This window comes from Leptosomus discolor, chromosome 1 (genome assembly GCF_034619465.1).
Source record: "Leptosomus discolor isolate bLepDis1 chromosome 1, bLepDis1.hap2, whole genome shotgun sequence".
Taxonomy (NCBI): Eukaryota; Metazoa; Chordata; class Aves; order Leptosomiformes; family Leptosomidae; genus Leptosomus; species Leptosomus discolor.
In genome coordinates, this window is record NC_141391.1 from 132037573 (window position 1) to 132055336 (window position 17764).

A 17764-nucleotide genomic window follows, 5' to 3' on the forward strand; every position below is an offset into this window, starting at 1 on the left:
CAGTTTCTAAACACTTAAAGGATAATAAACTGATAAGGAAAAGCCAACATGGATTTGTCAAGATTAAATCATGCCAAACCAATTTAATTTTCCTCCTTGGAAGCTCAATCACCTTAGTAGATAATGGGGAAGCAGTTCTTGACTTCAGTCGGGCCTTTGATTTAACCCTGTTCAAAATCCTAGGGGCAGCCTAGGGAAAGACAGTCTAGACTGATGAAGTCCTCTTGATGGATGTACTACCTGCTGAAAGACTGTCCCAAGGAATAGTTATTAACTGCGCGCTGTATTAATAGCAACAGGTATTAACAGCAAAGAGTGCTTCAAGTGGGGAGCTGCAGGGATTTGCCCTGGATATGTGTCTGTCCAATTAATTATGCAATACTGATTAACAGCTTAGAAACAGTGTTCCCAAACTGTGCTGCAGCTGTACTTCAGAGTGATGGAAAATGGTGACTGCTTTCAGCTGCAGGTGAATGCCTGAGCCAAAAAATGGGCATCTCCACATAGGAGTTGCCACTACCGAGGGCTCGCATACCCTGTGGCTGAGGTCAATGCCTGCACACAATTTCCAAACCATACCCCAGACTCACTGCCTAAGTGCATCCACACAGGAGGCTCCTGGAGATCAGCAGGTTAGCACCACTTCGGCAAACTAGCAGCAAACTTCCAAAAAGCTCAACAGAGGCTTCCAACCAGAGCAGGCAGCCCTTTAGTATGTACAGATCATGGTAATTTGCTGGCAGTGGAAACTGTGGGTTTAACTCGCCTGAGCTGAGAAAGCCATGTTCTGTGTTAGCTCTCTTTCCTCAGTTGAGTTGGGAAAAGGTAAATGCAATCTCAAGTTGTGCTTCTGTGTAAAAAAGGCCCAGGCTTACACTTTACTATGCCAAATTCCTTGTTGTCAGTGTGTATTAGGTATGCGGTGAGCTTGCGCAGGCAACCACTTGCTGCCGGGATATGACCATGCCCAGGTGGGCTCACACAACAGCATAAATACACAGCCAGCAGGCGACATAGCTCATCATTTGCAGCAGCAGAAGTCTGGAAGCCTTTGGATCTGGATATAGCTGCTGATTTGCATCTTTGGATGCTCAGTGTTCTAAAAGCATGGCCTTTCTTTCTTTCTTTCATATGAAAACTCCTCTTTTTTAGTTAATTTACCATTTTTGTTTCTGGTTTGGAGAGTGTCTTCAGGAGAACAGGAGGAAGTGGGTTTCAAGAAACTTTTAATTCCCATAAACAATTAGCAGTCAATATATGGGATTTGGTATCAGCAGTCAGAGCCCATCATCTCCAAGGCTGACTCAAATTCCTGCCAGTAGAGATTGATTGTCTTTTCTTGTATCCATCTAATGACTGTTTTCTGGTATGTGTATCAGGAGTCATATACCAGTTCGCAGTGCCCACAACACAAGTAGAGATTAGAAAGATCTGCTGATCTTCCCTACCATCCCTTGACGTGTTTTCTGGAACAAATATCACTACAGTGGGTTGGGGAAGGACTATTGTGCAAAATGTGTCTGTTCCGTGGAGGGAAGAGGTGAGCCTCTGAGGCTCTCCATCCAGTATGCTAATCAAGCATACCCTTGGAGGAAGCAACACCCTTGGAGGAAGCCCAAGGTCCTGCAGTGGAAAGGCTGCATTGTAGGGCACTGCCGCCATTAACCCTCCTCGGGCTCTTTTCTTGCAGGTGCCTTTCTCTAACTGCAGCAGGGACTGCCTCCCAGGGACAAGGAAGGGCATTATTGAGGGAGAGCCCACCTGCTGCTTCGAGTGTGTGGACTGCCCCGACGGGGAGTACAGTGATGAAACAGGTAATACCCACAGAGCTGCTTTGGGGGTTGTAGAGGACCACACGAGCCCTCTGGGCATCACCTGCAGTTCTGCTGAAATCGCTTCCCTGCAGTGCTCAGCTGGAGGCTGCTTTGCCAGGGGGCTTCACAGAAAGTCTGGAGGGACTTCTGAAAAGCTGATGTGATTTGAGTCCTGTGGTCCTCAGGTCCTGTCTTCTGCTAAGCCTGCTTGTCACTTCTGCTCTGAGAAAAATTAAGGCAGAGAACTTGAGAAAGGACTTGCATATATGAAGCCTCTCAGGAAGTCACAAGCAAACTCCATTGCACTGTAGCAATAGGTTTTGTTCCTCCAAAAGCCTGGAGGAAGGAGACACTCCCTACCCTAATCCTTAATTCTGTAGTTATCGGTCTGCTTTTCCTCATGTTGTCAAGGTTTTATTTTACGCTTTACAAAGAAATAAAGTCCATTCCATCCCTGACTTCACAAGCAGAGAGGGATATTTCCCTTTATGGGGTCACCAACCACAGCTTTTCTTGAGCACTGGCTGTGCAAGAGACCAGAATCTCTGGGTCCTATGAAACACCCATGGATATCTTTTTCATTGGCTTCAGTGGGAGCTTGGATCAAGCCCAGGTTCTGCAGTGGAGGGAAAAAGTAACCTCAGTTTTAGAGCGGGTTGAAAAATCCTGAATTTCCAACACCATTAGCGCTCCCTCAGTGTTGGGCATCCCCAGGTAACGAAGGGTTGTAAATCCTTTCAGAACAGCAGTCCCCACCACATTGGAGAGTGCTCAAGATCTCCTCTCACCCTCTCTGGCAGCACTGGTCCCAGCGCATGCTGCAGTTCTTGCCTGAGATGAAAACTTCAGTAAGCTGCATGCAAGACTGAATAATTGTTCTCCCTTGGGATAGTCTCATTTGCATCCTGTCAGACAGGAATGATAATTTTTTAGCATGAACATATAGTACTACAGGATGCTTGGGAGTAGCATTTTCAAATTAAACAGAAGCAATTCTGCTCCCATGTAATAGGGGTCTTTTAGTGTTTTTAACAGGATTTTGTGAGCTGGCACTTGGTGTGCTGGTGAAATTTGTGGGGCTGAGGAGGTGACTGCCTTCTGACTCCAGTTTCCTGCTGCTATTTCAGCTGACAGTAATGCTCTTTATTTCCTGCACTTGCCACTTTTATAGGTGTAGAGAGCAGTTTTACAACCAGTCTCACCCAGCTGAGACAGTGATACTACCAAAGGAGACAATTTGTTGTGTCCTCTCCCAGCTGTTTGCTCCCACCCTTTGTCCAGGAGCAGTGCTGGTACCCGTGTGACCATAGAGCGAGCTGGACCAGGTCTCTGGTCCTTCTGAAAATAAACTCTTGGCAGGTTGAGCTTCCAGCTAGAACAAGAAGCTGCCTGACCTCTAGTGCTAACACAAAGGAGGGGCCAGGAATGAGTAGCCTTGGGAGAGGAGGGAGATCTGGTTTATTCCCTTCAGTGGCAGCATGGTCAAGATGACAGTGAAAGCACATCTTTAGGATGCAGTGCTAAGTAGCTGCCCCTGTCTCTGGTAAAGGCAGCTGAATTCCCTGGTATGGGAAGTTAGCTCTGCCATGCCTGCAGTTGGCAATGGGCCTCCAGGTAAAAGGCACAAGAAGAATAAAAACGGTAGGCTGAATGGATCTAAATGAAATGACACGTGGTGATGGGAGCTTCTAACTGAGCTTTTGCATTGAGTGCAAATTTTTCACACAAACAGCTTAGGTGAGGCAACTAGTCATTAGGAAAGCAGTATCATATCAAGTCACGGATGCTCCCTTCAACCACCACTCCAGAATGAGAGAGCTTGAAATCCTCTGCCCTTGTTAGCTGGGCATTCCTGGCTTTCTCATTAGCATCAAGCTCTGCTCTGGAAGCTATGCTCTGAGTCTCTGTCTGTGCTTAGGTGTAAAACTCAGAGGGAGATTGCTGCTAAAGGGGTTTTCTGAATGTTTGTTCCCAGAACTTACTGCAGCCCATTGCTATCCCGCTGGGATCCTGAAGGCTGAGGTAGGTTGTGACTTCCAACTCACTGCTTTCAACCCCTTTCTACTGCCATCAAGTGAGTCATGACCCTCCCCGCTGGAGCACAAGACCCATTTGGGTCAAAGAAGAAGAGCAGAAGGTCCTTGCCTTTTGATCACGGCAGACATTGGAGACATACATTGCCATCCCAGTAGGCACAACTAGTTTCATGCAGAGGAGACAGAGGCATCAATTTTCCCTTTGCAAGTATCAGTGGGATACTTTGCTGGGTGTGGGGAGAGTAATATCGTTAAGACACATCTTCCCCTGATGTTCCAACATGAAATGAGAGTGTGCTGGGAGTCAAGGGCATTGCTTGCCTTCAGGGAAGAGCAATTTAAACACTTCTAAGACTTGCCTCTGTGGATATGAAATAGGCACTTAAGGAGGCAAGCACGTTTTTAATTTTCTCTGTAATAGAGACAGGAGGATGTTTCAAATGATGATAAAAGCCTGAGAGGTATGAAGACAGACAGAAGTAGATGATAAAAATGAAGGAAGAAGAAAGAGAGAGGGACAGAGCCCGTGTAACAGCTGATAGTAATCAAAGTTTTCAAAGTTTTACCACAAAATGGATTCCAAAAACACAAGCGCAGGGGCAGGAGTTTTTTTAAGCTGGAACAAAGCATGCTTTGTATTTTGCTATATAGCCTGTGGGAGGCTGGTTGTTTCAGTGTAAAATACTCTGAGACACCAACATATGATTCTGGCAACCTGCAAACACCTGTAGGGACACCCCATATATTTAAGGTGTAGCTGCCATATATGTCATCCCACATTTCAGCCTCTCATTCTGACAAACCTTCTCTCTCCCTGTTACTTCTTTTTCAGATGCAAGTGCCTGTGACAAGTGCCCTGAGGATTACTGGTCCAATGAGAACCACACGTCCTGCATCCCCAAGCAGATAGAGTTTCTGTCCTGGACCGAGCCCTTTGGGATTGCTCTGACTCTCTTTGCTGTGCTGGGAATTTTCTTGACTTCTTTTGTCCTGGGAGTCTTCACCAAGTTTCGCAACACGCCCATCGTCAAGGCCACAAACCGGGAGCTGTCCTACCTCCTCCTTTTCTCCTTGCTCTGCTGCTTCTCCAGCTCATTGTTCTTCATTGGCGAGCCCCAGAACTGGACTTGCCGTCTGCGGCAGCCAGCTTTCGGCATCAGCTTTGTCCTCTGCATCTCCTGCATCCTGGTGAAAACTAACCGTGTCTTGCTTGTCTTCGAGGCAAAGATCCCCACAAGCCTCCACCGAAAGTGGTGGGGCCTCAACCTCCAGTTCCTCCTGGTCTTCTTGTGTACGTTCGTGCAGATTGTCATCTGTGTGATTTGGCTTTACACGGCCCCTCCATCCAGCTACCGAAACCATGAACTGGAAGATGAGATTATCTTCATCACCTGTCATGAAGGCTCCCTGATGGCCCTTGGCTTCCTCATTGGCTACACCTGCCTCCTGGCGGCCATTTGCTTCTTCTTCGCCTTCAAATCTCGAAAGCTGCCTGAGAATTTTAACGAGGCCAAGTTCATCACCTTCAGCATGCTGATATTCTTCATCGTGTGGATCTCCTTCATCCCTGCTTATGCCAGCACATACGGCAAGTTCGTCTCTGCCGTGGAGGTGATCGCGATACTGGCTGCCAGCTTTGGGCTCCTGGCCTGCATCTTCTTCAACAAAGTCTACATCATCCTCTTCAAACCCTCCCGCAACACAATCGAGGAGGTGCGCTGCAGCACAGCTGCTCACGCTTTCAAGGTGGCCGCCAGGGCCACACTGCGACGGAGCAATGTGTCACGCAAGCGCTCCAACAGCCTGGGGGGCTCCACCGGCTCCACCCCTTCCTCCTCCATCAGCAGCAAGAGCAACCATGAGGACCCTTTTCCTCTACCAGCCTCTGCCGAGCGGCAGCGCCAGCAGCAGCGTGGGTGCAAGCAAAAAGTCAGCTTTGGGAGCGGCACAGTCACCCTGTCGCTGAGCTTCGAGGAGCCACAGAAGAACGCCATGGCCAACAGGAATGCGAAGCACAGGAACTCCCTGGAGGCCCAGAACAGCGACGACAGCCTGATGCGGCACCGAGCCTTGCTTCCCCTGCAAAACAGCGAGCCCCTCAGTGCTGAGCCCGGCTTCCAGGCAGCTTCCAGTCCGGAGACCAGCTCACAGGAATCAGTGGTGGGAGACACCAAAGAAGAGGTACCAAGCCCTGAGGCGGAGCCTTCCCTGCCATCGGCTAACTCCCGAAATTTTATAGGCACTGGAGGTGGCTCTGTCACAGAGAACACAGTACATTCCTAACAAAAGAAGATTGTGAAAAGCACACCAGCCCCCAAGAGGAACTTGCTGACCTCTTACTTCTAAACGGGAAAGACAACAGACACAGTCCTGTGACACAGCCCCACCACACCTTACTGCTAGCACTGGCAGGGTAACACACATGCCTCCAGAGGAAGGACTGCATCTGGGGAGCCTTGGACTGAATTTGCATTTGCTTTATTGAAACCAGGACATCTCAGAAGGACAAGAGAAGATCGCCTCTGGTGGGGCTTAAGCAGAAGTCTGCATGCTGCCTTGCCTCCGTAAGCTTTTCCTGCCAGACTGCAACTCAGCTGACAATGGGAGGCACTAGGCAATTCCACTATACTCTGCTTTTACATTTATGTATAATATTCCTCTTTCCCACTATGTATAATATTCCCTCTTTATCAGTATATGTGATCTGTATCCATGTGCATCAGGACTCTCAGCTCTACAAAAGTAAGGTACACGGTTTCACTTGGGGGAAGCATGGTCGTGGGGAAAATAAAAATGCCCCCAACATCCTGCATGCTGTGTACAGCCAAGGGTGTGAACATGTAAAGTATTTAATGTGACAGAGCGCCCTGCTATTTATATTTAGTAATGTCCCAATCTCTCCTTTCTGCCCAGCAGGAAATATTGGACAATCCTCTTCATAGACTCCATTGCACTAGACCAAGCTACCAGGTTGCTACTGGTTTCCTCCAGCTGACGTAGCTTGACCTCCAGCCTGCCTGCTTTGGTGGAGGGGGAGAACAGCTTGTAAATCCTTCCCTGGAGAACGTTGCGAGAGCACAATGAGATGTATCCATGATTGATTATGTTGCTAGTAGTTGTATGCGTAACAAAGTGTTGCTGCTGTAATATTCCACATGGCATACATGGCTAACTCTTTCACACCCTAGTCAGTGTTGTGCTTTGCCATATTTATCTGCCTCACACCTACACAGAGCGTTGTGCTAGTTGTGACGATACTGTTGGGCCTGATACAAAGCAAATAAAACTAGGTGAAATGGAGGAGTTAGGGATGGAGAAATAGCTCCCAGATGTGGTAATGTGATTGCAGGAGCGGGTGAGTTTCTGAAGTGTGTCTGCTGGTACGTGACTGGATGAGGAAGACATACAGGCCTGGGCTCTGAGACACGGACAATGACAAATGGATACATTGGATATGTTTTGACTCCTATAGGCCGCCTACTATGTTATTTCCCTCCTGGCCCATTTTGAAGAGAGAGCACCCAGCACAAGAAGGGTGGACTGTACCCAAAGAAAAACAGTCAGGACTTCAGCAGAGAGCATAGCAGAACTTCATTACTCTTGACACTTGTCCCGGTCCCCCAAACGCAGACATAAGTGCTCCTGGTTTTGCAAGGCATGCCTGGTTCTTCTCCAGCCATGCTGGAAAAGTTGAAGTAAGAGAGTCATTAGAAGAGATATTTGTTTCAGCCTGATGAGAGAAGAAGCACCCCTCGATAGCATGGCTGGAGGTGGTGGGGTTATGTTGCAGAATTTATTTCTCTCTTCCCAGATCCCATATGCAAGAACAAGCACCTGGCCTGAAGATGTCAGTACCCTCCCTCATCAAACATGAAGGTAGTCTAGACCACTATGGAAAAGTAGGCAGACCTGCAGCTTAGTGTGAGCAGAGATGGAAGGACTGTGTGAATGCATTGGGGAAAACACCACAATTCTCTTGTTACCTTTTTTGTTTGGTTGTTCTTTTGCCAGGGAAGGCAAATAAAACTTACAGGTGATATTAATATTACTTCATAAAAACTTTGTTTTGCCACCTCCACTTGTTGCTGACAAGGAAGCGGAGTTTTTGGCTTAGGAGAGCGGAGTGGAAGTCCAGAACCCCAAGGAGCATGCTATTCAGACAAGTTATTTTAAACCTTTTGTTGATCTGTTACATTCATTGCCTTTGGAATGGGCTCAAATTTTGATTACACTATGTAAGAACCAATTCAACTTTAACTGTAAGGCCTGCAAATGACAGTATTTGATTAAAGCTATGGCACAGCTGGTTAAAAGAAAAAAAAAAAAAAAGAGAGTTTAAAAAACACAAGTCCTTGTGGACACAATTTTGGAAACCACATTCTACCCCTGGACCCAGTGAGAGTTGCTTACTGCTTCTGAAAAACCAGGCCCCTTCCCCAGGCTGCTGACTGCAGCCTCTAGGCTTAGTTTAGGGTAGGGAGACTCGTGGTCTCCCGAGTCTAAATGCACGAACTCAGATGAACACTAGATGGCAGAAAGGGCTAAAAAAAGTACTTCGGTTATGGCCCATACTACCAAAAATTTAAGTAGCCAAGGAGTTTTAGTGCGAGTGAATGATTCCTACAGGCCAAGTCCAGTACAGTAGCCCCTGAAGCAAAGCTGACAGCATTGGAAGCATAGTAGAGCTCAATGAATGAAACAAAAACGACACAAGATACAGATCAAAGACTGTGCATGAACACACGCAATGTGAGAAACAGAAAGTCACCATCAGCCGCCTTGTTTGGAGAACAATGTTCACTGGCTATGCACACAGTAGATAATGTTGACATTTGGGTGGTTTTCACTCTTTGGGTGGTTTTCATTCTTTATATCTACTTAAAAGGAGTTTGTACCCTGGCGCACAGTGGGGCTCTGACAGCTGCTATAATTTTATAGCAACAGACCAACCGTGCTCAATTTGCTGGGGAACCCCCATCCACCCTCACTGCACGCGTACCTGGTGCTCTAAGCCTCAAGCTCCACAGGCTGTGTGAGAGCTGCTGCTGCAGCCTGTCGTAGTGACGCACACGCTAGATGCAAAGGACCCCCTTTGTGAAGGTGGTTTGCAACCAAATGCGTTTACCCATGCATGGAGGAGGCTATACGTTCTCATCATGCCAAGTCCAGGAGAAGAGGAGGTTTGCTCAGGCACCTGTCCAAAAGCCTGTCTGTGTGTCACATGAGACAATACTGATGAAGACAAGTTGGGTACTGTCTTTCTGTTGAAAGCTCAAGCCTGAGAATCTCCACTAGAACGTCCCACCAGAAGTTGCCCATGTGAATGCCTGCCCCATCCCACCCTACATTACTGGAAAGCATGTGCCAGTGTGGTGTTTCCTGAATCATCCAGTAGCAAAGCAACAACAGAGTTTATCAGCTCTGTGGTGGGATGTCCATTGGCAAACTTGGTTGATGGGTAGGGAACCATCCCAGTGAAGAGCCCGATCCTTTGTCCCCACTCTGCTCACAAACCCAGCAGAGCTCTGCCTGTCTGAAGCCCCAGCAGAGCACTTATTTGCTTGCCACAGAGGAGAGAGATGACACCAGGGGAAAGAAATCCTTCCTCCCCATTCTGTTTCATGCTTCTCACCCCATCCTCCTTACCAGTGCAGGAGGTCCGTTCAGTAAGCAATACCTGCTGCTGTTAGATTTAGCGCTATGTTTACCAAATTTACCAAGGGATGCTGGGAAGCGGGGGGAGGAAGGTAGGTTTTCATTGTTGCTTTTCCAAGGAATCTGGGTGTTTAAATTGGGGGGAAATTTAGCTAAAGACCTGAATATTCAGCCTGAAGTCTCACCGGGGGCTTTCTCAAAGGCTGGGAAATCCACCACAACCTTGGGCTTGCTGGCTAAGGAACGGCAACACCAGCCTGGGAGAGGGAACGATGAACACGGTGGGCGAGTGAGTCCCAGAGCTGGAACTTTCCACGCTGCTAAAAGAGAACGTGTCATGTAGGTGACGGCTGCTGGAAAAACATGACCCACTGGAACAGAAAAACGCTGCGGTTCAGGACAGGCCTGTCCTCACGCAGGACTGTCACAGAGGTGCCATCCGCCGAGGACCGGCTGCAGATCACTTCTGCGGATCACTCTGCAGGCAGCTTTTATTGCAACTCTCGCTTTTAGAAATTTTTACTTTTTGATCGGCTCACGGCTTACGGGACGGGAAGCCTTCTGCCGAGCCGGGGGACAGGCGGTCCCACCGTGCCGCACTACATTTTACCCGGCCCAGCCGCATCCCTGGGGCGGTCGCTGCCCCCGCGGGCGCTCCCGGGGCCCGGGCGCTCCCGCCCGCCGCCTCACGGCTACGAGCACCCAAACGCACGTTCAAGCCCCCGCGCAGGGCCCAGGCCCGGCCCCGGTCCCGGTCCCGCCCCGCGCCGCCTGAAGGGGAGGACCGGAGCGCCGCGGCGGGGAGCGGAGCGGAACGGAGCGGCTGCCACCATGTTGTGCGGGGGCACCTCGGCGGCCCGGCCCGCCACCGACGAGACGCAGCAGATCGTGGACGAGGTGAGGGGGGGGACCCGCTGCGCCGGTGCGAGCCCCGGGAGGGACCCCCGGGCCCAGGAAAGGCCTGGCGGCGGGCGGTGGCCGTGCCAGGGGCGGGGCGGCGGGTGTCCCCGGTGCTTCTCCCGCCGGGCCTGTTGGCGGTTGGAGCCTGCTGGCTGGGGCTGCGAGCTGCCGGCTCTCTGTGCTGGACTGTCCGTGCGGGGGGTGGCGGGGGGGGCCGGGTGTGTTTGGCGAGACGCCTTTCCTCCCCCCTCCGCCCCCCCCCCTAAAAGCAGGAAGACGGACGAAACCGTGGAAATGTGCTGAGCAGCCGCTGGCTCTCTGGAGCCTTCCTTGTACGTGGCTTGGCCTTGCGTGGTTTTATTGGCTTCAGGCAGAGCAGGTTCAGCATTTTAAGAGGACATTTTGAGGGATTCAGAGAGGAACCATAGGCAGCGTTGAGTGCCCAGGGAGAGCTGGGGTGCTTTCAGCCCCGTTCCGGGCTGTGCAGGTGATGTGCCGCCTGCCAGCGGCAGTGCAGAGCCGCCGGGCAACCCGCGTCCGTCCCAGCTCTAAAAGGTCCATTTTCCTGAGGAAGGAGCTCAGGAGGTTCTTACAAAATCTAAACCTTGTAGCCACCTTTTTTATTTTCTTTCTTTTTTTTTTTTTTCGCGTGGGGAGAATAAGCCAGAAAACTCTGCTGCTTCTGCTATTCCCCAACGCAGAATTCAGCTCCAACCACTGCCAGCTCCAAATCCTGATACTACTTACATTAACTTAAATTACTGCCCATGTTAATGGAGCATATGCTTTTGCTCTAAAAACGCCAGTGTACAACCAAGTTCTTTCTTCAGAGCAGGGAGTCTTCCGTTTCAGTCATGGGAACTCAAGTTCTTTCTGCTTTTCAGGTTTATCAGCTAGGATGTGTGAAGCCAGTGAAGAAAGATGATGGATGAGCTCCAGCTTCTTAGGCTCTTTGTCATTGTCTGGATTTGTTCCCCAGGCTGCAGCAGTTGCTAAACATGTACTGGGCACCCAAAGGCACAGCAGTCATTGAAATTAATGTTTAGCTTGTAGAATCTGATGAGTCTATGTTTTTAAAAAAGAGAGAGATGTGCATCTCCTAAGCACCAGCCTGAGTTTGCAGTAATGAGAATTGCTGAGAGAGTGACAATTATTGTTTTGACCTGAAAAGGTCTACATGTCCTGTTAAAAGATAAATGCAGATATGCAGTTACCATTGAACATGGACTGAAAACCAAATTTGAATTCCGGACTTTCTATTTTGTGGCACACTGCAGTGGTTTGGTAATCCAAAAATAAGATGAAGAATATAAAAACGAAACCCAGTTGGATTCAGAAGTGAAGAGAATTAACGAAAAAGCTGTAATTTTCACTTAAATCACATAAATATTTCAAAGTTTGTCCAGCTTGTTTTCACTGCCAGTTTAAATTACTTTATTTAATGAAATACAAGTGGGAAACCTGCAAACTGAACTTTGCCCGTGCAGTCATATCCTCATCCAGATTGCGAAGGAAACATCAGTTTTGTTAAATCAAGGTAGACTTCTCAAAACTGTTTTATTTGCTTGAAATCAAATCTTTATGGAGATTTGTTAGAGCCTGCCAGTTTGCTTGCCATAAATATATTTCCTGTTCCTGCTTTTCCAGTTCTTGCCTCCATCGTATTGTTTCATAAGAATTGTGTCGATGGCCGAACATTGTTCAGTTTCGTGGCCCTGGCAAGTACTGCTGCTTGCCCAGAGCAGGACAGCTTCCTTCCAATGGTGTCTGGCTTAGGAGTCGCGTAGGAACTGCCTCTCCATGTCAAGGATTTCCACCTGGGCCTATTTGGCAGCTGTGGCAGAGGTTAGCTGGGGTGATTTTGAACCACCTGCTTTTTAGTAACTGCTCTGGGAGTAAGCAAACAGGCCATGCAGAACAGAGAAGAGCCTTCAGGGCATGATAATTTTCAGCCCTGTGATTGAATCACACAGATTGTTTGGGTGGAAAGGGACCGTACCTCCTGCCTGGGCACAGGGTCAGCAGCCCCAGGCTGCTTGGGGCTTTGTCCAGTCAGGTCTTGAAAACCTCTGGGGATGGAAACTGCACAGCTTCTCTGGGCAACCTGCTGTACTGCAGGGGTGTCCTCAGGGGAAAAGTTTTTCCTTGTATCCAGTCTGAACTTCGAGTTTCAGTGCATGACCGTTGTGTCTCCTGCCATCACCCCTCACTAAAGAGCCTGACTTCTTGTAGGTACTGGAAAGCTTTCCTCAAAGCCTTCTCTTCTCCAGACTGAGCAAGCTCATTTTCTTCCACTCCTCACAGCATGAGTGCTCCAGCCATCTGACCTCATGGTGGCCCTCCACTGAGCTCACTGCAGTTTATTGACGTCTGTCTTGTATTAGGGGCCCAAAACTGGACCTGGTACTCCAAATGTGCTCTAACAACTGCCAAGTAAAGGGCAGTAATCGCTTGCTGCTCTCTTCTGGCTCGGCTCGTGCTGATGCAGCCCAGTACGCTGTTACCTTTGTTACCACCACAGCACAGTGCTGGCTTGTGTTTAGTGCACTGACCACCAGGACTCCCAGATCCAGACTGAGGTCATGAACTAGCAGGGTGGGCCGATACCAGGTCTTTCAAAGAGTATTTCTCTCTGGGCTCTCCCTCCCCATGCTGAATCAGGATGCCCATTTGTCACATGCTGTGGTGAGTCACTGCCGCGGTAACTCCCTGGCAAGCTTGCAGCCGCCTGTGACTCTGAGCTGTCTGCAGTCATGGAGCCCAGTGTTCAGCTTTCTGTTGGAAATACAAAGTGTGCTGAGCAGGGGTGATTTTGAGACCTAAGGAACCAACCTTGCACAGTGCCTAGGATTGCTAAAGGAGCACGGGACAGGATAGGGTCAGTGGAATACTTGTGTCCATCCTCTTGCCTGCTTGTTAAAATTCGTAATAGTAGCTCTAGTGATGGAAATTGAAATCACTTGCTCCAGCCTCTGACTCAGGGGAGGAGGGAGGACTGAATCACTGCCCTTTCTGAAGCTGTGCCCTTCCTTGCATCTTAGAATGCAAAGTTGTAGGGTGCGCTTTGCTTTCCATATGGTAAAATAGATACGTACAAATGCATCCAAACATCCTCGTACTTTTGATGTAGCCTGAAAGAAGCGTAGAGGTGTGAACTCTGAGGGAAGATGTAAAGTATGGTTACAGTGCCCAGAGATGAGATGGTCACTGATCAGGTGTCTTGGAAAGGCACCAGTTTGGTCCTGTGCCTTCTCAGTGCTGGAGAGGTGGGAGAACATACCCTGTTGCAGGAGCATGCTTCCCTCCGGGGTGTTGGGCAAGTTGCTTCTTCAGCACTGGTTTTACGTGCTGGCAACTGGGATGGTAACTCAGAAGGCTTTATGGTTCACTTTTTTTTTTTTGAAAATATTTGCAGTTTGAAACCATTACAGGTTCCAGCAGACATGCTGGAAGAACTGTCAAATAAGTGCTGTAAAACCTTAGGCTTGGGTAGTTTGCTTTCAAAGCTTGATTTTTGGATGTCAGTCTGTTCTGTGGTGCTGGATGTGTAATAACTTGTTCTGAATTTGAAAAGGGAGCTAATACTGAAGACGGCCCTTTTTCTTGTAAGAATGATGTATATTAAAAACTCCTTTTTAAAAAGACTTCCAGGCTTGCGCATGTAGATACTGAACCACTTTACATTTGTTGTTAGATACACAGGACAGAAAGGGAGGCCGAGACATTGATAGAGGAAATAATTTGTCAGAAAAAGTCTTTTAGCATACCCACACAGTTCTCTTGTTGGAGGTCTCAGATTTGGCCTAAGTTTGTGGCGACTGCATCACACCACTGTCTTGGCTTTGCTGCCTGTCTGGATTTAACACAAAACTTTATTAATTGTAATCTTTTAATAACTTGGAAAAGCAGGAACACTCTGGGAATTCAGCAGCCGTGACTTGGAGGGTAGTGAGGCATGCAGATAGTGTGGGCCTTTAAGTCCTAAATACTGGAATCTTGCATCAGTCTTAAATAACCCACTGTTTCCTTAAGGTGAAACCTCAGCTAGAAGAAAAAGAAGGGAAAACGTTTGATGTCTTCACTGCAGTGGAGTTTAAAACTCAGGTGGTTGCTGGAACAAACTACTTCATCAAGGTAGAGGACACTGGACAATGGGATTGTTTCTTTTTTTTTTTAATTAACATGTATAATATTTGGACTGGTGAGTTTTTTCTTGCTTACCTACAGAGGGATGCTTATGATTTGGCCTCAATAAGAAAAAAAAAATGTACATTAAAAAAAAAAATAACCCACCTGCCCACCTCCCAGCCCATCTCCCTGCCTGTGTTAAATGGAGACGAGATAGTACTTCTCTATTTTCGTAGTATTCTCATAATTTTCAGTTATTTTGTGAAACTTGGTTTCGGGGATAATTACACATCTGTGACATAAAGCACTAACATCGCATTAAGTGAAGTCCGGATGTGTAAACATACAGTGAATTATCAAACCTCTCTGAGTCTGCCTGTAATGATGCCACACACACACACACACACAAAAGCAACTGTAACTAAAGTGTTCAAGTGCTTGCTGTGCCAGATAAGATTAGAGCATTTTGCATGTATTTAATATATTCATCACTGCTACGCAGCTCCACTTCCCTACCTGTATATTCCCTGTCTCAGGCACAGGGAGGATTAATAAGCATAGAAGGATTAGGTGGCATTTCCACGAAGTCACGACTCCCAGTCTGTTTTAAAAACAAGACCACACCTTCTGAGGTGATGGTTTTTCTTAGCACCTCGCTGCTTCTCCATTCTCAAAACACACCAGTCTACACCATCCCTCCTGCTGAAGGCTGCTGTTACTCCATGGAACTCACTGTTTTTCATGCTTTGCAGGTCCATGTTGGCAATGATGAGTTCATGCACCTGCGGGTGTTCAGAAGCCTTCCTCACGAGAGTAAGCCGCTGAGTCTCCACAGTTACCAGAGCAGCAAGGCTAAGCATGATGAACTGGCTTTTTTCTAGCAAGCTTATATCTTGTGCATTTTCCTAATGGTTTCTTATGTGCATTTTCTGTAGGCTGCAAAATGTTGATTCCTATGCCAACAAAGGAGAAAAGAAAGTTTCTTTTCTTTAAACTTAATGCTGCAAAAAATAAATTTCTTTTATGCCAGTCCCTTACTGTGCAGTATCTAAACTGTAGAGTCACTAAATTGTAGAGTCACTGGAGTCACTGCTCTCCTTTCACCTACACTAATGCAAACTCAAGTAGCAGCTCTGACTTCAGTGCAACTTAAGTGGAATGCTGCAGCTAAGTCTTGTTTGTGGAATTCCTCGATGTGGAAATTGAAAGGGGAGTGGCGCTCACGTATTTACAGCAAGGAGCAAGAGGAAGAGCAGAACCTTTTCTGTGCTGCTTTGCAACTGTTGAGTATATCCATAGATTTAAATTGTACTATGTATTTTACTGGCAAAGAGCTGAAGAGGGACTTGAGTTGAAGCGATTTTGAAAGCAAGAAAAAGAGGAGGATTAAACATTGGTAATCATGTTTACCCTTGCAGCAGTAGGATATAATGTCCAGTAGAGGGTGTACGAGTTTTTTTTAAAAAAAAAACCACAACAACTTGCTTATTTTCTCAGTCCTAAGGAAAAGTCCTGGAAAGGAGTTTAAGCTGGACAATTATTTCTACATTAGTAACAATAAATATTTCCTGTAAATCCAAATGGCATATTTGACTGGTGTTTCACTGTTCTCTTTACTGGTTTTCAATAGTGGTTATTATCTTGCTCAGTGTTTTTTTTTTTTTCAATGAGTGTTTTTCATATTCCAGATACCCCTGTGTTTATTCCATGTTTTAATTAGAAATACTTAATCTGGTGAGAGACATGAAAGATAACAAGAAATGATTCTGCAGATATATCAGCAGCAAAAGGAACACTAAGGAAAATGTGGCCCCTCTGTGCTCAGTGGAGCAGGGGACCTGCTGACAGCAGACACAGAAGAGGCCGAGGCACTCAGTGCTGCCTTTGTCTCGGCCTTTACTGGTAGGACTTGCCTTCAGGAATTTGAGGTCCTTACGATGAGTGGGAAAGCCTGGAGAATGGAAGACTTCCTTCAGCAGAGCTGGATTGGGTTAGAACACTGAAACTGGACTTAGACAAGGCCGTGCCACGTGAGTGGCTTAGGGAGCTGGCCAATGTCATTGCAAGGCCACATTCAATATCCTTTGAAAGGTCATGGGCATCGGGGGAGGTTCCCAAGGACTGGAAGAAGGAAAATGTCATTCATATTCAGGAAGGGCAAAAAGAATCTGTAGCACTATATGCTCATCAGCCTCACCTCACTCCCTGGAAAGGTGATGGAGAAATAATCCTGGAAGCTGTTTCCAAACACATTAAGGACAAGAAGGTGATTGGAAGTAGTCAGCATGGAGTTACAAAGGGGAAATCATGCTTAATCAACCCAATAGCATGCTATGATGAGATAAATGTCTTGGTCGAGGAGAGATGGACGTTACTTACCTTGAGTTTAGTAAGGCTTTTGATACTGTCTTCCCTAATGTCCTCAAACTGATTAAGTATGCACTAGGTAAGTGGGCTGCAAACTAGCTGAACTGCTGTGCTAAAAAAGTTCAGCAGCACATTGTCCAGCTAGGTCAGTCCCTAGTGGTGTACCCTCAGGGTCAATCGATATCGGAACCAAAACTGTGGAACATCTTCATTAATGACCTGGATGATGGGACTGAGCACACCTGGTGGAGAGGGAGGCAGTGAAAAGCCAGGCCCTTCTCAGGAGTGCTCAGTGCTGTGACAGAGCAAGAGGCAATAGCCACAAACTGACATACATAAATTCCATGCAAATACAGGAAATCCCCCCCCCGCCTTTTTTTTTTTCTTCTTTCTATTTGGGTGCCTGAACATGGATGGTCAAACGGGACCAGGTTGCCCAGAGAGGTTGTGGAGGCTCCGTTGACAGAGACTGGCAAAAGCCTGACTGCATATGGCCTCTGAACTGAGATGAAAGAGCCTGCTTCTAGATGACGCTGCTGCATGTCCTTGGCCACAGACAGAAGAACCAACAAGCAGCTTTGAGAGGAAAAGGCATGGTGAACCTACATGCACATTACATGCAGGCATGTTCTCAGTAACAAGCATTGCTTAGAAGCATGTTCTGCCTCCTGATTATTGGCGGGGTGTGTGTGTGTATGTGTGTGTGTGTGTCTTACATGCTTTTGCTCATATTAGCCCAAAGAGTCCCTACAACCCCCTCCAATATGGAATAAAGGGAGAGAGTTGAGTCTGGCTTATTATGGCACTTCTTATTTTGCTAAAATAAAGTGAGTTTTGGAGACACAGGGTCTTTTTTTGGTGCTG

The 17764-nt window shown here is 47.5% G+C and overlaps 2 protein-coding genes across 2 annotated transcripts in view; both read left to right on the forward strand.

Annotated features, from left to right (window-relative positions):
* The window catches only part of CASR (calcium sensing receptor), a 39077-nt gene extending 32944 nt beyond the window's left edge, over positions 1-6133 (forward strand). Inside the window, exons 5-6 of the mRNA XM_009949442.2 lie at positions 1691-1814; positions 4683-6133. Of these exons, the coding sequence (XP_009947744.1) occupies positions 1691-1814; positions 4683-6133 (1575 nt within the window). The remainder of the gene's footprint in view (positions 1-1690; positions 1815-4682) is intronic.
* Positions 6134-10336: 4203 nt separating this feature from the next.
* LOC104352187 (cystatin-B) lies at positions 10337-16108 on the forward strand. The gene is made up of 3 exons (XM_086478560.1): positions 10337-10402; positions 14438-14539; positions 15286-16108. Exons 1-3 carry the CDS (start codon positions 10337-10339, stop codon positions 15412-15414), a joined length of 297 nt encoding a protein of 98 aa, XP_086334686.1. The 3' UTR covers positions 15415-16108.
* The last annotated feature ends 1656 nt before the right edge of the window (positions 16109-17764 follow it).